At 37.9% G+C, this 24,418-nt stretch overlaps 1 protein-coding gene across 4 annotated transcripts in view; it reads left to right on the top strand.

Moving 5' to 3' along the window:
• FANCC (FA complementation group C) overlaps positions 1-24,418 on the top strand; it is a 313,057-nt gene that overhangs the window by 236,053 nt on the left and 52,586 nt on the right. For all 4 annotated transcript variants that reach the window (XM_055578994.1, XM_055578993.1, XM_055578995.1 and 1 more), the window contains one exon: positions 7,282-7,446. In XM_055578994.1, coding sequence (XP_055434969.1) covers positions 7,282-7,446 — 165 coding nt within the window. The remainder of the gene's footprint in view (positions 1-7,281; positions 7,447-24,418) is intronic.

Here is a 24,418-nt window from a genome sequence, read left to right as displayed (position 1 = left end):
TTTCTGGTACATTTGAATCCAGATATTCATTCCTATTATTTATGAAACTTGGGTTTTATCATTACTTTCCTTCTGCTAATATGGCTTCAAATGTTAAAGCAACTCAAAGACTCTTAACTTAAATCCCTTATAAACAGTGCTACACTGCTTTTTTCTGGGATTTGTTTTTTATAGAGGGTTTCTATTTTCTTTCTTCTTGCCACTTGAATGTTTAAAGTTCATTTCAAAACAATTCTCAAAGCCTATAGAAAATATAGAAATTAATAACTTCAGTGCATAAATTGTCAGTGGAACAAAAGGAAAAAAATTGGAAAACCTATTTGGAATTTCCTTTTGCATTATTTTTAGAGGTCTGATAAATGATCTTGTCATAGTGCTTTAAATAGAGTTTCACTTGCCACCAACTAAAATCAACAATCTAATGACAGAATGTTTAAAATCTCTCTTGTTCTTTGCTATAAACTGTCTAGAAGGAGCAACATTCTGGACTTTCTGAGCATCATCAGTTTAGCTTGTATTTCTGTGGTTTGCTGCAGATGGTTTGGAAAGTGCAGTACACCCACATGGGAAGGATATCTCTAGCAGTGTATGGTTACCATTGATTCTTCTGTAGTTGAATTCTTGTGCAAAAATCGTTTGGAAGTGCTGCTCTGGCAATCAGTCAAGACCTAATGCTTAGTATAATCCAGTCTGGAAAATATTGCATAAGTCTGGTTGAAGTTAAATCTCCACACTCCAGTAAAAGAAGGCTGTGAGCACTTTGGAAGATTATCATTTAGTCTGTCTGCATTTTGGTAGAATCAAGAGCTACCTCAGTTATCTGAGACGTTAGAATTTTTCAGGAAAATTATCTTGGACTTTTTCCAGCCTAATTAGGAGATATAATCTGCAGCCTGTAAGTGTCAATTCTTGATAAATGCCCTTGGTGCTGAGGTCATCTTTTTTACCCACTCAGTGACCAATAATAGTCTCTGACTCTCCTCCTTTTTTTTTTTAAGATAATGAGAGAAAAGTTGTCCTTATAGGTTTTTTAGAGAAGAGAACTGATTGGTAAGGCTATAGAGACAAGAGCATCATGTACTCCTCCTGTATTTCAGAATTCTGGATTTATTATGAGTGCATGTAATGCTTAGGCATATTTTGCAATTTCTCAAACTTTCATAGAGCCTTTATTCTGTGCAAAATATTCTGCTAGCTGCTGTGCAAAATATACGCACAAAAGAAGCAGCTTACATCACACGCAAATACAGTAGCTTTCTCTTCTCTTACCCCACCCAGTAAGCTCATATATTCCAAGAGTTTAAGGTATTTACAACTCAAGGTAAATATATCTTTTTGTTAACAATGTAGATTATAGACTCAAAAACACACGAATTAATTTTAGGTCTAAAACAACCTGGATGGTGAGTTAGAGAAAGATGATAGAGCACTGTGGAAGATAAAGGCTGTTGAGAGACCTCAGCCATATGGAAAAGTGGTAAAGAACAAGAAGTGAGTTTTAAAATGGGTGAATATTTAAGGAGAAAAGTCAAACTGTTCACAATGAGAAGATATCATTGTGTTATTGTTGTTCAGTTGGAAAATCATCTCTGACTGTTGGCAACTCCATGGACTGCAGCACGCCAGACTCCTCTATCCTCCGCTATCTCCTAGAGTTTGCTCAAATTAATTTCCATTGAGTCAATGATGCTATCTCATCTGCTGCGCCTTTCTCCTTTTCTCTTCAATTTTTCACAGCATTGGGGTCTATTCCAGTGAGTCGTCTCTTCGAATCAGGTGGCCAAAGTATTGAAGCTTCAGCTTTAGCATTGGTCCTTCCAATGAATATTCAGGATTGATTCCCTTAAGGATTAACTGATTTGATCTCCTTGTAATCCAAGGGAATCTCAAGAGTCTTTTCCAGCACAGTTCGAAAGTATCGATTCTTCAGTGCTCAGCCTTCTTTATAATCTAACTCTCACATCTGTATACGACTACTGGAAAAACCATAGCTTCAACTAAATGGACCTTTGTTGGCAATGTGATGTCTCTGCTTTTTAATATGCTATCTAGGTTAATCATCGGAGAAGGCAATGGCACCCCACTCTAGTACTCTTGCCTGGAAAATCCCATGGACGGAGGAGCCTGGTAGGCTGTAGTCCATGGGGTCGCTAAGAGTCGGACACGACTGAGCGACTTCACTTTCACTTTTCACTTTCATGCATTGGAGAAGGAAATGGCAACCCACTCCAGTGTTCTTGCCTGGAGAATCCCAGGGAGCCTGTGCTTCCGTCTATGGGGTTGCACAGAGTCGGACACGACTGAAGCGACTTAGCAGCAGCAGCAGGTTAATCATAGCTTTTCTTCCAAGGAACAAGTGGCTTTTAATTTCATGGCTGCAGTCACCATCTGCAGTGATTTTAGAGCCCAAGAAAATCTGTCATTGTTTCCACTTTTTCCCAATCTATTTGCCATGAATCTGGATGCCATGACCTTAGTCTTTTGAATGTTGAGTTTTAAGCCAGCATTTTCACTCTCCTCTTTCACCCTCATCAAGAGGCTCTTTAGTTCCTCTTTGCTTTCTGCCATTAGAGTAGTGTCATCTGCATATCTGAGGTTGTTGATAATTCTCTTGGCAATCTTGATTCCAGTTTGCGATTCATCCAGCCTGGTATTTTGCATGATATACTCTGCATAGAAGTTAAATAAGCAAGGTGACAGTATGTAATCTTCTCATACTTTCCTAATTTTTAACCAGTCTGTTGTTCCGTGTCTAGTTTGAAATGTTGCTTCTTGACCTACATATAGGTTTCTCAGGAGGTAAAGTAGGGTTGTCTGGTATTTCCATTTCTTTATGGATTTTCCACGGTTTGTTGTGATTCACACAGTCAAAGGCTTTAGTGTAGTCAATGAAGCAGAAGTGGATGTTTTTCTGGAACTCCCTTGCTTTCTCTATGATCCAGCAAATGTTGGCAGTTTGATCTCTTGTTCTTCTGCCTCTTTGAAACCAAGCTTGTACATCTGGAAGTTTTTGATCATGTACTGCTGCAGCCTTGCTTGAAGGATTTTGAACATAAACTTGTTAGCATGTGAAATGAGCGATTGGCCATGATTGTATAATGGTTAGTACTCTGTGTTGTGAAATGAGCAAAACTGTACAGTAGTTTGAACATTCTTTGGCATTGCCTTTTTGGGATTGGAATGAATATTGGCCGTTGCCAGTCCGGTTGCCATTCCTGAGTTTTCCAAATTTGCTGACATTATCGAGTGCGGCACTTTAACAGCATTGTCTTTTAGGATTTTAAGTAGCTCAGCTGGAATTCCATCACTTCCACTAGCTTTGTTTGTGGTAATGCTTCCTAAGACCCACTTGACTTCACACACCAGGATGCCTGGCTGTAGGTGAGTGACCAAACCATCATGGTTATCTGGGTCATTAAGATCATTTTGTACAGTTCTTCTGTATATTCTTACCACCTCTTCTTTATCTCTTCTGCATCTATTAGTTCCTTACTGTTTCTGTCCTTTATTGTACCCATCTTTGCATGAAATAATACTTTGATATCTCCCAGTATTCTTGAAGAGATATCTAATCATTCTCATTCTATTGTTTTCCTCTATTTCTTTGCATTGTTTATTTAAGAAGGCCTTTTTATCTTCCCTTGCTATTCTTTAGACCTCTGCATTCAGCTGGATATAGCTTTCCCTTTCTCCCTTGCCTTTCACTTCTCTTCTTTCCTCAGCTGTTTGTAAAGCCTCCTCAGACAACCACTTTGTCTTCTTTCATCTCTTTATTTTTGGGATAGTTTTGGTCACCACCCCTTGCACAGTATTACAAACCTCCATCCCCAGTTCTTCAGGCACTCTGTTTACCGAGTCTAATCTCTCGAATCTGTGCATCAACTTCACTGTTAATCATAACGGATTTGATTTTAGGTCATACGTGAATGGCCTAGTGGTTTTCCTTACTTTTTTCAATTTAAGTCTGAATCTTACAATAAGGAGCTCATGATCTGAGCCACAGTCAGCTCCAGGTCTTGTTTTTGCTGACTGTATAGAGCTTCTTCATCTTTGGCTGCAAAGAACATAATCAATATGATTTCAGTATTGACCATCTGTTGATATCTGGGTGTAGAGTCGTCTCTTGGGTTGTTGGAAAAGGGTGCTTACTATGGCCAGTGTGTTCTGTTGACAAAACTGTTAGCCTTTGCCCTGCTTCATTTTGTACTCCAAGGTCAAACTTGTCTGTTATTCCCAATATCTCTTGACTTTTGTATTCCAATCCCCTACGATGAAAAGGGCATCTTTTTTTGGTGTTAGATCCAGAAGATCTTTTAGGTTTATAGAACCAGTGAACTTCAGCTTCTTCAGTATCAGTGGTTGGGGCATAGAATTGGACTACTATGATGCTGAATGGTTTGCCTTGGAAATGAACTGAGATCCTTCTGTCATTTTTGAGGTTGCACCCAAGTACTTCATGTTGGACTCTTTTGTTGACTTTTTTTTTTTAATCATTGTGTAGTTAGACAAAAAATTGTGTCTATGAGAATTTTGCTGTTATCAAGTAAATAATACAGCTAAACTAATAATTTATAAGAAATTAATAATAATGTAAACCTTATATGCAATTATATTTTCTTAAAGTATTCAGTTGATTTTTAGAGATTGATATCTAGTTCTGGAGACTTTTTAAGAGTAGAGCAGTGTTTCTCAAACTTTAGTGTGCAGAAGATTACCCTGGAAAAATGTAAACAGATTCTTTGGCCTCACTTCTAGGGATGCTGCTGCTGCTGATTTCTAGACCTGTACTTTGAGTACCTCTGATATAGAAAACTTGGAAAAATCCTGAAGATTAATGTGCATAACCTATGACGAGTAGGAACTCTCACAATTTAGCCAGAAGATTAACATGAAAACGTAATGTAAAAAATGAAATCAAGTGATGAACTAAGCACCTGAATGTCCTAGCATTTATTTTATACTCCCAACTTCTATAATTTTAACAATTAAATACATAATACCGCGAGAACGAGAGGGGGCTTTTGATGGGCCTCAAATTATGAGAGAGGCTTAGAGTGGTAGGTAGGGGCATATTTTTAAGGTAAATATCACATCCCCCAAAGTTTGTAAGAGCATTTTTTTAGGGTGGATTCAAGAAATAGGAGGGTAGATGGCAGCCAACAAGATAGTGGTCCTTGTTAGAACTGCAGGAATAGCAGCCAGTGGGCCAGTCCCCCATCCACGCCTCCTCCTCATCCACTAGCCCCAGAATAGAGACAGCAGTGTCCTGTTTCCAACAAACAGGAGGGACAGGAGCCTTTGAAGGAGAAGAAGTATCAAATGGCTATCAACGCCCAGCAGTCTGGGGGGTGCTCTAATGCATAGAATGCAATTTATTGGCAACCCCAGCCAGCACCACATCCCTGACCCTGCCCCCTAGCACTGGAGGTCAACTACACTGAACAGAGCGTTCATGGAGAGGCTAATGTGGAATCCCAAATTCCAGAACAAACAAGTGAAAATCACCAGATATTCATGAAAAATTGACACCATAAGGAAAAATGAACCAAATGTAGCAAACAGAAAATGCAAATATACCAATGTATACATTTACAAGGATAAGTGATTGGATTTTTTAATAAAAAAGGAATAATTATCTTATTATTCTTTAATTAGCCTAAAGGAAATCAACTCTGAATATTCATTGGAAGGCCTGGTGCTGAAGCTGAAGCTCCAATACTTTGGTCTCCTGATGCGAAAAGCCAACTAATTGGAAAAGACCTTGATGCTGGGAAAGATTGAGGGCAGGAGGAGAAGGGGGTGATAGAGAATGAGATGGTTGGATGGCATCACCGACTCAATGGACATGAGTTAGAGAAAACTCTGGGAGATAGTGAAGGACAGGGAAGCCTAGCATGCTGTAGTCCATGGGGTCGCAAAGAGGCAGACATGACTGAGCCACTGAAAAACAACTATTAATTATCTTAAGAAGAGAAACTTATTAAATCCTTGAAATAGGAATGGTTTGTTTTTTTTTCCTAAAGAGGAGACATTTGAGGGGGGGAGTCAATAAATTGGCTGAATAGAAGATAAAGCTGAATAACAATGACTCCAAAGATTGAGCTGAGTAGTTCTGCTAGAATATAATACAAAAGGACAAAGAAATCAAAAGTAAGAAAAGCTTATTTTTTGTTTTTAACTTTTTGATACAGACATCAGGGTAATGCTGATCTCTGTATCAAATTTGATATCAGGTTGATTCAGCTTTCAGGGTAATGCTTGGCCAGTAATTTGTGGATAATGTCAGCCTTTCTCATGGTAGAGATAACCCATCACCAACCCTCTAGACCTCTGGCAGGCAGCTCTACTTGTGTTCCTAGACAGATTTGCAGGAATGAGTGCGAACAGCACTTGATGAATTTTAGTGTAGTATCAAAGGAGAATATGTATAATTGTGTGAAGAGTCTATTATAACGCTCCTGCCTTTTAAAGCTGAATGACGCATATCTATGTGGGACTAGACTCCATGTAATTCAACCGAAATAATGTATTGCAATAAATTAGATCAGATCAGTCGCTCAGTCGTGTCCGACTCTTTGCGACCCCATGAATGGCAGCACGCCAGGCCTCCCTGTCCATCACCAACTCCCGGAGTTCACTGAGACTCACGTCCATCGAGTCAGTGATGCCATCCAGCCATCTCATCTTCTGTCGTCCCCTTCTCCTCCTGCCCACAATCCCTCCCAGCATCAGAGTCTTTTCCAATGAGTCAACTCTTCGCATGAGGTGGCCAAAGTACTGGAGTTTCAGCTTTAGCGTCATTCCCTCCAAAGAAATCCCAGGGCTGATCTCCTTCAGAATGGACTGGTTGGATCTCCTTGCAGTCCAAGGGACTCTCAATATGCACAACTAAATATAAGAATCCACTGTCTTCTTTCAAACCATATATGAAAGAGATTTGTAAACATATAAAATAGTGCCACTCTTCTCACTAAATATTTTTTGTTTTGTAAAATATAGTTATTTTTTAACAAAAAATGTTATTCGTGTTAACATCAAATGGATTTGTTTTTGTTACTTTTAGCTAGTTAATAAATATTTTAGATGTCTTTGTTTTATTGCAAATGTGATGAATATCAGTAGTTATAACCTCAGAAATGAAAGAAATAATTCAAAGAAATTAAAATCAAAAAATAATTCAAAGAAATAATTAAATTCTTTCAGCATGAAGATTTTATATGCCTTTAACTATGTGTGGCTCTAAGATTTTGGTACTTACTGCTCATTTTATTTATTCCATAGGATGTCTCCTGAACGAGTAAGGTCCCTGTCACGAATCTGTGTCCCACTTCTTACTTTGCAAGATTTTGAACCACTGGTAGAGGCTCTGCTCACCTACCATGGACATGAACCTCAGGAAGTACTCTGCCCTGAGTTCTTTGATGCTGTGAATGAGGCTTTTTTGCTGTAAGTGATGACCCTTTACTTCATCATCCAATTCTGTTTTCCTTGTTTTAGAATACTTCAGTATGTTGGAAATGTAATTTGCAAATGTTTTGGTCTCAGTACCACTGTATATTCCTAAAAATTATTGAGGATCTCAGTGAACTTTTTAAAAAAATGTGGGTTCTATCTATCAATATTTACCATACTTGAAATTAAAAATCTTTTTAATATTTATCATTTCCTTTTAAAATAACAATACATTGATTAAATATTAGTACAAATAGCATATTTTTTAACGAAAAACTGACCTTTTCCAAAAAAAAAAATTGTCTAACAAGAATGACATTGTTTTTACATTTTTGCAAACTTCTTTTTTTTTTTTTTTTTTAAACTTTACATAACTGTATTAGATTTGCCAAATATCAAAATGAATCCACCACAGGTATACATGTGTTCCCCATGGGTTCTCACAGTATTTCTGTATTCAGTCTGATGCAGTGTTTTTTTGGTTGAAGCATAAGAAAATCCAGCTTCACATAGACATGCACATGGAAAAAGCACTAGTATATTTTAATAGCCATCTCAGATTATGGATATTTGAGGTGAATACCTCACCAAAAGTTGAAAATGGTGAGGTTTTTTAAAGGTTAGTTGCAATGTGGATTCTGAAATTATGTAAATGAGCTTTTCACACTATTACATTAAAACCCATTGGTCTGTCTTGCACTTTTAATGGATTTTGTAGCTTCATGCATGGTTTATTTGGAAAATATTGGTTCATTAAGTTATGCAGATCTTCCAAACATTGACATACTTTCATTTTATCAGGAATGTCTTTTAAGTGTTGGGAAGCTATAAAGCTCACGTTGGTGAAAGCAAATTTTCCAAGATTCTAATTCCTGCTTAAAAACTCAAATTTATCATTGGTTACAAATACCGTCAGTTGTTTTCCTTAGTATGCTAAGGTCACTTCTGTAATTTAGAAAAAGTATGTGCCAAATATTCATGTCTGAATAACCTTTGTTTGTCCACCAGGCATTTTTCTCAAGTCAGTTTATGAAAACAGTGGCTAGTTGATCTCGCAGCTCAGCAAGTTGCACAGTGCTTTTCCTCTGGACAGTCATCACTTTTTGGTATATTGCAGAAATCTTTATGCATACTTTTCACCACACAGAATTTTTTTAAGTTAAAAGTGTCCTCAAGGGTAAAATTAAGAAAATTAATATTTTATATTAATATTTACTGTGAAATGCATTTTTATGTGAAACTGGCAGTGTTTTTACTGTATGTTGTATCAGATGTACAGTGGCCACTGTTGCGGCACTGATTTCTGTCAGGTACAACATTAGTCGCTTTTTGCACTATGAATGCAAATGTCAACTCAATTGTTCTAGGAAAACCACGAGATACAAAATAGTTATTTAACACTTCAAGTATTTCTGTACCATATGTGTGTATTGCTAAGTTCATCTAAAAGAAACTCCTGTTCTTAGTGCTAATACCAGGTGAATAGAAGCAACACAACTAGGTCAGCCATATCTAGAGATTCAGTTTTAAGGCAGAAGTATAGTTCTGTTGATGAAATATTAAGTCGAATACACATTTGAACTATTTAATTCCTTTTTTTAAAGACTCTGAATGATTGGTCTTAAATTAGTGCTGCAATTAGCTAGCACTATGATAGAATTTGAGAATATCCTATTAAGACACAGGAAGATACATTTACAGTTTTTAGCACAATACTTTGGACTAGATGTCCTACTCTCATTGAGTCAGAGAAATCTCTGGTATTTTGATTTCATATTTTCCCCATGAAACAGCTGTGAAATGAAAGAAGAAGTCTTTTAATTCTCTTTTGTAAAGCAAATAATCCAGTTTTAATATAAGAAAATATAAATAAAGTTTATTTTTGAATAAAATATTATTAAATTATAACATAAATAAAATGTTTTATTTATATAAAAATTTAAATATGTAAAATATATATCTAAAATAATTTGGATACAATTTAGGAAATTTTTAAAAAGATGTTTGGATTTATTACAAAATAACACAAAAATGCACTTGGGTTCTTGTTATGTTTCCATGTAGGCACATCAGAGTTTTTATTTACTTATTACATTTTATTTTCCCCCAGCTTAATTGAGATATAAGTGATATATAACGTGGTATATTTTTTAAGATGTAGGATTAATTTTATACACTTTTAAGTTGCAAATGACTACCACTATAGTGTTAGTTAACACCTCCTTCACGTCACGGGATTGCCATTTCTTTTTTTGTTGTTGTGAGAATATTTAAGATCTACTCTTAGCAACTTTCAAATACACAATTCAGTATTATTAACTATGTGCCATGCTGTGCTGTACTTAGTCGCTCAATCATGTCTAACTCTGCAAACCCATGGACTGTAGCCCACCAAGCGCCTCTGTCCATGGGGATTCTCCAGGTAAGAATCCTGGAGTCAGTTGCCATGCCCTCCTCCAGGGGATCTTCCCAACCCAGGGATCAAACCCAGGCCTCCTGCATTGCATGCAGATTCTTTACCATCTGAGCCACCAGGGAAGCCCATTATTAACTATAATCAGCATGATGTATTTTTAGATCCCCAGAACTTAGTCATCTCATAACTGGAAGTTTTAAGTACTTTTTGATCAACATCTTCCCATTTCTCCCACACCCCCAGTCCCTAGTAACCATCATTCTAGTCTCTGTTTCTATGAGTTTATATTTTTTTAGATTCCACATAAACTGATACCATATTTGTTTCTCTTTCTAACTTACTTCATTTAGCATAATGCCCTCAAGGTCTATCCATGTTGTCACAGCCAAGGATTTCCTTCCTTCTCATGCCTGAATAATACCTGATTGTGTGTATGTGTGTGTGTACAGATATAAAAACCACATCTTTATTCATTCTTCTATTGTTGGACACTTAGCTTCTTTTTATATCTTAGCTATTTTAAATATACATAATAAACATGGGAGAACAGATATCTTTTTGATACCTTGTTTTTATTCCCTTTGGATATATACCCAGAACTGCAATTGCTAGATCATTTGGTAGTTTTAGTTTTAATTTTTTGAGGAGCCTCTATACTGTTTTCCATAGTAGCTGCACCAATTTGTGTTCCCACCAATGTTACGCCAAGGGTTCCCTTTTCTTCACATTCTCACCAACACTTGTTACCTTTTGTCTTTTTGTGATAGCCGTCCTAATAGGTATGGGGTGATATTTCACTGATTTTGATTTGCATTTCCCAAATGATTAGTGATATTAAGTACCTTTTCATTTACCTGGGGCATTTGCATATCTTCTTTGGAAAAATGTTTATTCATATGTTCTGCCCACTTTTTAATCATATTGTTTCATTTTTTTTCCTATTGAGTTATATGAGTTCTTTATATATTTTGGATGTTTACTCATTATCAGACATATACTTTGCAAATATTTTCTTCCCTTCTATAGGTTGCCTTTTCATTTTGTTGATAGTGTAGAAGATTTTTGCAGTATAGAAACTTCTTAGTTTGATGTAGTTCCACTTAATCTATTTTTGCTTTTGTTGCCTTTGCTTTTGTTGTCAAACAAGTCATTGCTAAGACTAATGTCATTCTTGTCCTCTGTTATATTTTCTTCTGGGAGTTTTACAGTTTTAGGTCTTAACATTCAATTCCTTAATCCATTTTGAGTTGATTTTTGTGTTTAGTATAAGATAGGGGTCCAGTGTCTTTTTTTTTTTTTGTATGTGGTTTATCCATTTTCCCAGTATCATTTATTTAAGCAACTGTTTTTTCCCTATTGTATATTCCTGGCCCTTCTGTCATAATTTAGTTGATTCATATATTTATGAGTTTGCTTCTGGGCTGTCTTTTCTGACTGATGTGTATATACCAATGCCATACTGTTTTGATTATTATAGCTTTGTAATATAGTTTACATGTACAGATGTGAGAGTTGGATTATAAAGAAAGCTGAGTGCGGAAAAATTGTGCTTTTGATGCTTTTGAACTGTTGGAGAAGACTCTTGAGAGTCTCTTGGACTGCAGGGAGATCCAACCAGTCAATCCTAAAGGAAATCAGTCCTGAATATTCATTGGGAGGACTGATGCTGAAGCTGAAACTCCAATACTTTGGCCACTTGATGCAAAGAACTGACTCATTGGAAAAGACCCTGATGCTGGGAAAGATTGAAGGCAGGAGAAAAAGGGGACAACAGAGGATGAGATGGTTGGATGGCATCACCGACTTGATGGACATGAATTTGAGTAAGCTCCGGCAGTTGGATTTCTTTTTTCTTTTTTAATTAATTTACTTTTTATTGAAGATAATTGCTCTACAGAATTTTGTTGTTTTATGTCAAACCTCAACATGAATCAGCCGTAGGTATCTGCTCTGCTAAGTCACTTCAGTTGTGTCCGACTCTGTGCGACCCCATAGACGGCAGCCCACCAGGCTCCCCTGTCCCTGGGATTCTCCAGGCAAGAACACTGGAGTGGGTTGCCATTTCCTTCTCCAATGCATGAAAGTGAAAAGTGAGAGTGAAATCGCTCAGTCGTGTCCGACCCTCAGCGACCCCATGGACTGCAGCCTTCCAGGCTCCTCCGTCCATGGGATTTTCTAGGCAAGAGTACTGGAGTGGGGTGCCATTGCCTTCTCCGAGCCATAGGTATACATATATCCATAAGACATATATACATAAGACTCTCTATACATGGACATCACCAGATGGTCAACACCAAAATCAGATTGATTATATTCTTTGCAGCCAAAGATGGAGAAGCTCTATACAGTCAGCAAAAACAAGACCAGGAGCTGACTGTGGCTCAGACCATGAACTCCTTATTGCCAAATTCAGACTTAAACTGAAGAAAGTAGGGAAAATCACTAGACCATTCAGGTATGACCTAAATCAAATCCCTTATGATTATACAGTGGAAGTGAGAAATAGATTTAAGGGCCTAGATCTGATAGATAGAATGCCTGATGAGCTATGGAATGAGGTTCGTGACATTGTACAGGAGACAGGGAGCAAGACCATCCCCATGGAAAAGAAATGCAAAAAAGGAAAATGGCTCTCTGAGGAAGCCTTACAAATAGCTGTGAAAAGAAGAGAAGCGAAAAGCAAAGGAGAAAAGGAAAGATATAAACATCTGAATGCAGAGTTCCAAAGAAGAGCAAGAAGAGATAAGAAAGCCTTCCTCAGCGATCAATGCAAAGAAATAGAGGAAAACAACAGAATGGGAAAGACTAGATATCTCTTCAAGAAAATCAGAGATACCAAAGAAACATTTCATGCAAAGATGGGCTCAATAAAGGACAGAAATGGTATGGACCTAACAGAAGCAGAAGATATTAAGAAGAGGTGGCAAGAATACACAGAAGAACTGTACAAAAAAGATCTTCACGACTCAGATAATCACAATGGTGTGATCACTGACCTAGAGCCAGATATCTTGGAATGTGAAGTCAAGTGGGCCTTAGAAAGCATCACTACGAACAAAGCTAGTGGAGGTGTTGGAATTCCAGTTGAGCTATTCCAAATCCTGAAAGATGATGCTGTGAAAGTGCTGCACTCAATATGCCAGCAAATTCAGAAAACTCAGCAGTGGCCACAGGACTGGAAAAGGTCAGTTTTCATTCCAATCCCAAAGAAAGGCAATGCCAAAGAGTGCTCAAACTACCACACAATTGCATACATCTCACACACTAGTAAAGTAATGCTCAAAATTCTCCAAGCCAGGCTTCAGCAATACATGAACTGTGAACTTCCAGATGTTCAAGCTGGTTTTAGAAAAGGCAGAGGAACCAGAGATCAAATTGCCAACATCTGCTGGATCATGGAAAAAGCAAGAGAGTTCCAGAAAAAACATCTATTTCTGCTTTATTGACTATGCCAAAGCCTTTGACTGTGTGGATCACAATAAACTGTGGAAAATTCTTCAAGAGATGGAAATACCTGACCACCTGATCTGCCTCTTGAGAAATCTGTATGCAGGCTAGGAAGCAACAGTTAGAACTGGACATGAAACAACAGACGGGTTCCAAATAGGAAAAGGAGTTCGTCAAGGCTGTATAATGTCACCCTGTTTATTTAACTTCTATGCAGAGTACATCATGAGAAATGCTGGACTGGAAGAAACACAAGTTGGAATCAAGATTGCCGGGAGAAATATCAATAACCTCAGATATGCAGATGACACCACCCTTATGGCACAAAGTGAAGAGGAACTAAAAAGCCTCTTGATGAAGGTGAAAGTGGAGAGTGAAAAAGTTGGCTTAAAGCTCAACATTCAGAAAACGAAGATCATGGCATCCGGTCCCATCACTTCATGGGAAATAGATGGGGAAACAGTGTCAGCCTTTATTTTTTTGGGCTCCACAATCACTGCAGATGGTGACTGCAGCCATGAAATTAAAAGACGCTTACTCCTTGGAAGGAAAGTTATGACCAACCTAGATAGCATATTCAAAAGCAGAGACATTACTTTGCCAACAAAGGTTCGTCTAGTCAAGGCTATGGCTTTTCCTGTGGTCATGTATGGATGTGAGAGTTGGACTGTAAGGAAGGCTAAGCGCCGAAGAATTGATGCTTTTGAACTGTGGTGTTGGAGAAGACTCTTGAGAGTCCCTTGGACTGCAAGGAGATCCAACCAGTCCATTCTGAAGGAGATCAGCCCTGGGAGTTCTTTGGAAGGAATGATGCTAAAGCTGAAACTCCAGTACTTTGGCCACCTCATGTGAAGAGTTGACTCATTGGAAAAGACTCTGATGCTGGGAGGGATTGGGGGCAAGAGGAGAAGGGGACGACAGAGGATGAGATGGCTGGATGGCATCACTGACTCGATGGATGTGAGTCTGAGTGAACTCCAGGAGTTGGTGATGGACAGGGAGGCCTGGCGTGCTGCCATTCATGGGGTCGCAAAGAGTCAGACACAACTGAGTGACTGATCTGATCTGATCTGATCTGATACATATCCCCTCCCTTTTGAACCTCCCTCCCATCTCCCTTCCCATCCCACCCTCTGGGTTGATACAGAGCCCCTGTTTGAGTTTCCTGAGCCATACAGCAAATTCCCGTTTGCTATCTATCTATTTTACATATAATGTAAGTTTCCCTGTTACTCTTCCCATACATCTCACCCTCTCCTCCCCTCTCCCTGTGTCCATAAGTCTATTCTCTATGTCTGTTTCTCCATTGTACCCTGTAGATAAATTCTTCAGTATGATTTTTCTAGATTCCATATATATGCATTAGAATACAATATTTATCTTGCTCTTTCTGACTTACTTCACTCTGTATAATAGGTTCTAGGTTCATCCACCTCATTAGAACTGACTCATATGTGTTCCTTTTTATGGCTGAGTAATATTCCATTGTGTATATGTACCACAACTTCTTTATCCATTCATCTGTCAATGGACATCTAGGTTGCTTCCATGTTCTAGCTATTGTAAACAGTGCTGCAATGAACAATAGGATACATGTGTCTTTTTCAATTTTCGTTTCCTCAGGGTATATGCCTAGTAGTGAGATTGCTGGGTCATATGGTGGTTTGATTCCTATTTTTTAAGGAATCTCCATATGGTCTTCCATAGTGGCTGTATCAGCTTACATTCGCACCAACAATGCAGGAGCATTCCCTTTTCTCCACACCCTCTCCAGCGTTTATTGTTTGTAGACTTTTTGATGAGGGCCATTCTGACTAGTGTGAGGTGATAGCTCATTGTAGTTTTGATTTCCTTTTCTCTAATAATGAGCAGTTTTGAGCATCTTTTCATGTGTTTGTAAGCCATCCATATGTCTTCTTTGGAAAAATGTCTGTTTAGATCTTTTTTCACTTTTTGATTGGGTTGTGTGTTTTTCTGATATTGAGTTGTATGACCTGCTTATATATTTTGGAAATTAATCCTTTGTCAGTTGCTATTATTTTCTCCCATTCTGAGGGTTATCTTTTCACCTTGCTTTTAGTTTCCTTTGCTGTGCAAAAGCTTTTAAGTTTAGTCAGGTCCCACTTGTTTACTTTTGTTTTTATTTCCATTATTCTAGGTGGTGGGTCATAGAGGATCTTGCTTTGATTTATGTCATCGAGTGTTGTGCCTATGTTTTCCTCTAAGAGTTTTATAGTTTCTGGTCTTACATTTAGGTCTTTAATCCATTTTGAGTTTATCTTTGTGTATGGTGTTAGGAGGTATTCTAATTTCATTCTTTTATATGTAGCTTCCCAGTTTTCCCAGCACCATTTATTGAAGAGGCTGTCTTTGCCCCCATTGTATTTTCCTGCCTCCTTTGTCATAAATAAGGTACACATAGGTGCATGGGTTTATGTCTGGTCTTTCAATCTTGTTCTGTTGGTCTATATTTCTGTTTTTGTGCCAGTACCATACTGTCTTGATGACTGTAGCTTTGTGGTATAATCTGAAGTCAGGACGGTTGATTCCTCCAGCTCCATTCTTCTTTCTCAAGACTGCTTTGGCTATTCGGGGTCTTTTGTGTTTCTATATGAATTGTGAAATTTTTTGTTCTAGTTCTGTGAAAAATGCCATTGGTAATTTGATAGGAATCACACTGAATCTGTAGATTGTGTTTGGTAGTATAGTTATTTTCACAATATTAATTCTTCCTACCCATGAACATAGAATATTTCTCCATCTGTTTATGGCATCTTTGATTTCTTTCATTTGTGTCTTACAGTTTTCTGTGTACAGTTCTTTTGTCTCCTTAGGTAATTTTATTCCTAGATATTTTATTCTTTTTTTTTGCAATGGTGAATGGTATTGATTCCTTAATTTCTCTTTCTGATTTTTCACTGTTAGTATATAGAAATGCAAGTGATTTCTGTATATTGATTTTGTTTCCTGAAACTTTGCTAAATTCACTAATGAGCTCTAGTAATATTCTGATACTATCTTTAGGGTTTTCTATGTACAGTATCATGTCATCTGCAAATGGTGAGAACTTTACTTCTTCTTTTCCAATCTGGATTCCTTTTATTTCTTTTTCTTCTCTGATTGCTGTAGCTAGGACTTCAAGAACTATGTTGAATAATACTGATAAAAGTGGATACCCTTGTCTTCTTCCTTATCTTAGGGGAAACGCTTTCAGTTTTTCACCATTGAGAATAACGTTTGCTGTAGGCTTATCATATCTGGCCTTTACTATGTTGAGGTAGGTTCCTTCTATGCCCATTTTTTGAAGAGTTTTAATCATAAATGGGTGTCGAATTTTGTCAAAGGCCTTTTCTGCATCTATTGAGATTATCATACGGTTTTTATCTTTCAATCTGTTAGTATGATGTATCACATTGATTGATTTGTGTATATTGAAGAATCCTTGCATCCCTGGAATAAACCCAGCTTGATCATGTTGTTTAAGCTTTTTGATGTGTTACTGAATTCTGTTTGCTAAACTTTTGTTGAGGATTTTTGCATCTATGTTCATCAGTGATATTGGCCTGTAGTTTTATTTTTTGTGTTGTCTTTTGTCTGTTTCAGGTATCAGGGTGATGGTAGCCTTGTAGAATGAGTTTGGAAGTGTTCCTTCCTCTGTAATTTTTTGAAAAAGTTTTAGAAGGATAAGCATTAGCTTTTCTCTGAGTGTTTGATAGAAGTCTCCTGTAAAGCCATCTGGTTCTGGGCTTTTGTTTTTGGGGAGATTTTTGATCGCAAGTTGAATTTCAATGCTTGTAATTGAGTTGTTCATAATTTCTTTTTCTTCCTGGTTCAGTCTTGGAAGATTGAACTTTTCTAAGAATCTGTCCATTTCTTCCAGGTTATCCATTTTATTGCCATATCAGATCAGTCGCTCAGTCGTGTCCGACTCTTTGCGACCCCATGAATGGCAGCATGCCAGGCCTCCCTGTCCATCACCAACTCCCGGAGTTCACTCAGACTCAAGTCCATCGAGTCAGTGATGCCATCCAGCCATCTCATCTTCTGTCGTCCCCTTCTTCTCTTGCCCCAATCCCTCCCAGCATCAGAGTCTTTTCCAATGAGTCAACTCTTCGCATGAGGTGGCCAAAGTACTGGAGTTTCAGCTTTAGCATCATTCCTTCCAAAGAACTCCCAGGGCTGATCTCCTTCAGAATGGACTGGTTGGATCTCCTTGCAGTCCAAGGGACTCTCAAGAGTCTTCTCCAACACCACAGTTCAAAAGCATCAATTCTTCGGCGCTCAGCCTTCTTCACAGTCCAACTCTCACATCCATACATGACCACAGGAAAAGCCATAGCCTTGACTAGACGAACCTTTGTTGGCAAAGTAATGTCTCTGCTTTTGAATATGCTATCTAGGTTGGTCATAACTTTCCTTCCAAGGAGTAAGCGTCTTTTAATTTCATGGCTGCAGTCACCATCTGTAGTGATGTTGGAGCCCAGAAAAATAAAGGCTGACACTGTTTCCACTCTTTCCCCATCTATTTCCCATGAAGTGATGGGACCGGATGCCATGATCTTCGTTTTCTGAATGTTGAGCTTTAAGCCAACTTTTTCACTCTCCACTTTCACCTTCATCAAGAGGCTTTTTAGTTCCTCTTCACTTTCTGCCATAAGGGTGGTGTCATCTGCATATCTGAGGTTATTGATATATCTCCCGGCAGTCTTGATTCCAGCTTGTATTTCTTCCAGTCCAGCGTTTCTCATGATGTACTCTGCATATAAGTTAAATAAACAGGGTGACAATATACAGCCTTGACGTACTCCTTTTCCTATTTGGAACCAGTCTGTTGTTCCATGTCCAGTTCTAACTGTTGCTTCCTGACAGTTGTTCATAATAGTCTCTTATAATCCTTTGTATTTCTGCATTGTCTTTTGTAAGCTCTCCTTTTTCATTTCTAATTTGTTGATTTAATTCTTCTCTCTTTTTTTCTTGATGAGTCTGGTCAAAGGTTTGTCAATTTTATCTTCTCAAATAATCAGCATTTAGTTTTAGAGATACATTAATCTTTACTATTGTTTATTTCATTTCTTTCTACTAATTTTGGGGGGTTTTTTGTTCTTCTTTTTCCAGTTGTTTTAGTTTGTCTAGTTTAGTTTAGTTTAGTTATCTGTTTGATGTTTTTCTTGTTTCTTGAGGTAGGATTGTATTGCTATAAACTTTCCTCTTAGAACTGCTTTTACTGCATCCCATAGGTTTTGAGTTGTGTTTTCATTGTCATTTGTTTCTAGAAATTTTTTGATTTCCCTTTTAATTTCTTCAGTAACCTGTTGGTTATTTAGAAATGCATTGTTTAATCTCCATATGTGTATGTTTTTTAGGTTTTGTTCCTTGTAATTGATATCTAGTCTCATAGCGTTGTGATCAGAGAAGATGCTTGATACAATTTCAATTTTCTTAAATTTACTGAGGTTTGATTTGTGACCCAAGATGTGGTCTATCCTGGAGAATGTTCCATGTGCACTTGAGAAGAAGGTATATTCTTCTGCATTTGGAAGGAATGTCAGGAAGATATCAATGAGATCCATCTCATCTAATGTATCATTTAAGACTTGTGTTTCCTTATTAATTTTCTGTTTTCATGATCTGTCCATTGGTATGAGTGGGGTATTAAAGTCTACTATTATTGTGTTACTGTCAATTTCTCCTTTAGTGTTTGTCTTATGTATTGAGGTGCTCCTATGTTGGGTGCATACATATTTACAATTGTTGTGTCTTCCTCTTGGATTGATCCTTTGATCATTATTTAGTATTCTTCCTTATCTCTTGTAATATTCTTTATTTTAAAGTCTATTTTGTCTGATATGAGGATTGCTACTCCAGCTTTCTTTTGCTTCCCATTTGCATGGAATGTATTTTTCCATCATCTCACTTTCAGTCTACGTGTGTCTTTAGGTCCGAAGTGAGTTTCATGTAGACAGTACATATATGAGTCTTGTTTTTGTATCCATTCAGCCAGTCTGTGTCTTTTGGTTGGAGCATTTAATCTGTTTACATTTAAAGTAATTATTTATATATATGTTTCTATTGCCACTTTCTTAATTGTTTGGGTTTGATTTTGTAGATCTTTTTCTTCTCTTGTATTTCTTGACTATATAAGTCCCTTTAACATTTGTTGTAAAGCTGGTTTGGTGGTATTGAATTCTGTTAACTTTTGCTTGTCTGAAAAGCTTTTTATTTCTCCATCAATTTTGAATGAGATCCTTGCCAGGTACAGTAGTCTTGTTTGTAGAGTTTTCCCTTTCAGTACTTTAAATATATCCTGCCATTACCTTCTGGCCTGCAAGAGTTTCTGCTGAAAGATCAGCTGTTAAATGTATGGGGTTTCCCTTGTATGTGACTTGTTGTTTCTCCCTTGCTGCTTTTAATATTCTTTCTTTGTGTTTAGTCTTTGTTAGTTTGATTAGTATGTGTCTTGGTTTGTTTCTCCTTGGGTTTATCCTGTATATGACCCTCTGTGCCTCTTGCATTTGATTGACTATTTCTTTTTCCATGTTAGGGAAATTTTCAACTATAATCTATTCAAAAATTTTCTCATTCCCTTTCTTTTTCTCTTCTTCTTCTGGGACCCCTATAATTTGAATGTTTGTGTGTTTGATATTGTCCCAGAAGTCTCTGAGACTGTCTTCAGTTCTTTTCATTCTTTTTACTTTATTCTGCTCTTCAGAAGTTATTTCCACCATTTTACCTTCCAGCTCACTGATTTGTTCTTCTGCTTCAGATACTCTGCTATTGATGCCTTCCAGAGTATTTTTGATTTCAGTAATTGTGTTGTTTGTCTCTGTTTATTCTTTAATTCTTCTACATCTTTATTAATTGATTCCTGCATATTCTCCATTCTGTTTTCAAGGTTTTTGATCATCTTCACTATCATTATTCTGAATTCTTTTTCAGGTGGTTTGCCTATTTCCTCTTCATTTATTTGGTGTTTCTAGTTTGTTCCTTCATTTGTGTAGTACTTCTCTGCCTTTTCATTATTTTTTTTAACTTATTGTGTTTGAGGTCTCCTTTTCCCAGGCTTCAGGGTGGAACTCTTTCTTCATTTTGATTTCTGCCTGCCTAATGTTGGTCCCTTGTTTTGTGTAAGCTTCATATAGGGTGAGATTTGTACTGAGTTTTTTTGTTTGTTTTTCCTCTGATGGGCAAGGCTGAGTGAGGTGATAATCCTGTCTGCTGATGACTGGGTTTGTATTTTTGTTTTGTTTGTTGTTTAGATGAGGCATCCTGCACAGGGTGCTACTGGTGGTTGGGTGATGCTGGGTCTTGTATTCAAGTGGTTTCCTTTGTGTGAGTTCTCACTATATGATACTCCCTAGGATTAGTTCTCTGGTAGTCTAGGGTCTGTTGGACTGTGAAGAAAGCTGAGCGCCAAAGAATTGATGCTTTTGAACTGTGGTATTGGAGAAGACTCTTGAGAGTCCCTTGGACTGCAAGGAGATCCAACCAGTCCATCCTAAAGGAGATCAGTCCTGGGTGTTCATTGGAAGGACTGATGCTGAAGCTGAAACTCCAGTACTTTGGCCACCTCATGCGAAGAGTTGACTCACCAAATCTACTAATAAGCTTATCAAAGGCACTCTTCATTTCTGTAGTGTTTTTTATCTCTAGTATTTCTTTTTGGTTCTTTCTTAGGATTTCCAACTCTCTGCTTACATTACCCATCTATTCTTGCTTGCTGTCTACTTTATCCATTAGAACAGTGGTCCCCAGCCTTTTTGGCACCAGGGACAGGTTTCATGGAAGACAATTTTTCCATGGACTTGGGCATGGGGTGGTGGTTTGGGGATGGTTCAAGCCATTACATTTATTGTGCACTTTATTTCTATTATTATTATATCATCTCCACCTCAGATCATCAGGCATTAGATCCTGGGGGTTAGGGACCCCAGCGTTAGACCCTTAGCATATTAATTATTATTGTTTTTAATTTTCAGTTGGATAATTCCAACATCTCTGCCATGTCTGGTTCTGATTCTGTCTCTTCAAATTTTTTTTTCTCTTTTCTTTATGTTTAGTAACTTTTTTCTTAATAGCTGGGCAAGATGTGTACTAAGTAAAAGGAACTGCTGTAAATTAGCTATTTTTAATGTAACAGTGAGAGGTGAAGGGAGGGGAAGTGTTCTGTAGTCTTATATTAGATCTCAGTCTTCTAGTGAGCCTATGCTTCTGCACTGTGAACTTTATAAGTTTTTCTCAGTTTTTTCTTCCCTTAAGTGAGATAAGATACTTAGAGCTGTCTAAAAGTGATTATTTCCTTTCTCCCTAATCAGTTAGGCTCTTATAATATCCCAGCAGGTTCAGTTTAGTTCATTTCAGTTGCTCAGTCATGTCCGACTCTTTGCGACCTCATGGGCTGCAGCACGCCAGGCCTCCCTGTCCATCACCAACTGCCAGAGTCTACCCAAACCCATGTCCGTTGAGTCGGTGATGCCATCTAACCATGTCATCCTCTGTCGTCCCCTTCCCCTCCCGCCTTCAATCTTTGCCAGCATCAGGGTGTTTTCCAGTGAGTCAGTTCTTCACATCAGGTGGCCAAAAAATTGGAATTTCAGTTTCAGCATCAGTCCTTCCTTTGAATATTCAGGACTGATTTCCTTTAAGATGGACTGGTTGGATCTCCTTGCAGTACAAGGGACTCTCAAGAGTCTTCTCTAATACCACAGTTCAAAAGCAGCTATTCTTCAGTGCTCAGCGTTCTTTATAGTCCAACTCCCACATCCATACATGACTACTGGAAAAACCATAGCTTTGACTAGATGAACCTGTTGACAAAGTAATGTCTCTGCTTTTTAATATGCTATCTGGGTTGGTCATAACTTTTCTTCCAAGGAGCCAAGTGTCTTTTATTTTTTTATTTTTTTTTTAATTTTATTTTATTTTTAAACTTTACATAACTGTATTAGATTTGCCAAATATCAAAATGAATCCGCCACAGGTATACATGTGTTCCCCATCCTGAACCCTCCTCCCTCCTCCCTCCCCATTCCATCCCTCTGGGTCGTCCCAGTGCACCAGCCCCAAGCATCCAGTATCGTGCATCGAACCTGGACTGGCAACTCATTTCATACATGATGTTACACATGTTTCAATGCCATTCTCCCAAATCTTCCCACCCTCTCCCTCTCCCACAGAGTCCATAAGACTGTTCTATACATCAGTGTCTCTTTTGCTGTCTCGTACACAGGGTTATTGTTACCAAGTGTCTTTTAATTTCATGGCTGCAGTCACCATCTGCACTGATTTTGAAGCCCAAGAAAATAGTCTGTCACTGTTTCTGCTGTTTCCCCATCTATTTGCCATGAAGTGATGGGACTGGATGCCATGATTTTAGTTTTCTGAATGTTGAGCTTTAAGCCAACTTTTTCACTCTCTTCTTTCACTTTCATCAAGAGGCTTTTTAGTTCCTCTTCACTTTCTGCCATAAGGGTGGTGTAATCTGCATATCTGAGGTTATTGATGTTTCTCCCAGCAGATTAGACACTAGTTAACTAGTTTCCCATGAGGTCAGGCCTTGTTTAGAAAACAGAGAGCTTTGTTGAATTTAAAAATGATTCCCTTTCCCTTCTTCCTGCCTAAAGCAGGGGTGGCTTCTTCACTGGTATTTACCATGTGAACCTGGTGGGAACTCCTAGAGGTAAACCTCACAGTATCGTGGGGATCCTTTATGCCTGAGTTCCCCTGGAGTTTTTAACTATCACAGTTGTTCACACTGACCCTCCAGCCATTCACTAATTCCATTTCGGGTTTCCCTGCCCAGCACTGCTGCCTGTGGTTGTTTCTGCCTGTGGTTCTCTGCTCCAGTCAGCCATGATTCCCTGTATTCATTATCTCCAATCTTGGGGACCAAGGTTTACCCTGTGCCCTCCCTTCTTTTAAGGATGCAAGAAGAGATGTTGATTTTCCAGTCTGTTCTGCTTTTTACTTTTGTTAAGACAAAGTGATGACTTCCAAGCTCCTTAAATGCAGAATGTGAAAACGGAAGTCTCTATATGGTGCATTTTTTAAAAACATTAGCTATAATGCTATTATTATATCTTAAAATTGACACTGATTCCTGATCATCACCACATATTTAGGCACAAAACAAATTCTTCAGTTTTGTTTTTTGGAATTAAGAGTCCAAAGTCCATACATTGCATTTGCTTGATAGGTTCACAAATCTCTTTCAATCTGTAGGTTCTTTTTGGTTTGCAAATTATTTGTTGAAGTAATTTTGTTGGTTTTCCCCGCTCTCAGGTTACAGAACATTCTACCATCTCGAATGTGATAAAGGGTGCAGTCACACCCTCAACCCTCCACTGACTGAAGATGCTCCCTTGATCAAATAGTCTTCTCTCAGTCAGTCATCTCTCAGTACACACGTGGGATTAACTTCAGGACTCCATGAGATGCTCAAGTCTCTTATATAAGTGGCAGAGTACAGTTGGTAGTAGAGTTAGCCCTTCTTATCCACAGATTGAATTGTACTTAGTTTCTGTATGCATTTAAGCCTGTTTTATTATTTTATGTTCTGTTTCTTGGGCCTATAGTATATTCATGCTTCAGTACCATTTTGTTTTAATAACAGAATCTTTCTATGATGCTTAATATAAAGTAGGGCTATTTCCCACTCATCTCTCTTGTTTTTCTGGGAATTCTTTTTTTGTTAACTCATTTATTTACTTATTTATTTGTTAGGCTGTAGTAAGTGGATCTTCTTCCCATTTTCAAATTGATTTATTACATTTGGAAAATGAATAACCTCAAAGCTGCCATCATTCTTTCAGAGGAAGTAATTACCAATAGACTATTTATTGTTTTTCATGTATAATTCTTAAAAAAAATATGGTCTATATTTTAATTTAATTTTTTAAAATTATTTATTTATCTGGCTGTGCTGGGTCTTTGATGCTGGGCAGGCTTTTTTGTCCAGTTGTGGTATATAGAGACTGCTCTCTAGTTGTGGTTCTCAGGCTTCTCATTTCGATGGCTTCTCTTGTTGCTGAGCACGGGCTCTAGAGTACAGGGGAGTCAGGAGTTGCAGCTCCTGGACTCTAGAGCACAGGCTCAATAGTTGTGGCA

The sequence above is a fragment of the Bubalus kerabau genome, chromosome 4 (genome assembly GCF_029407905.1).
Source record: "Bubalus kerabau isolate K-KA32 ecotype Philippines breed swamp buffalo chromosome 4, PCC_UOA_SB_1v2, whole genome shotgun sequence".
NCBI lineage: Eukaryota > Metazoa > Chordata > Mammalia > Artiodactyla > Bovidae > Bubalus > Bubalus kerabau.
This window is presented reverse-complemented; position numbering and strand designations above follow the sequence as displayed.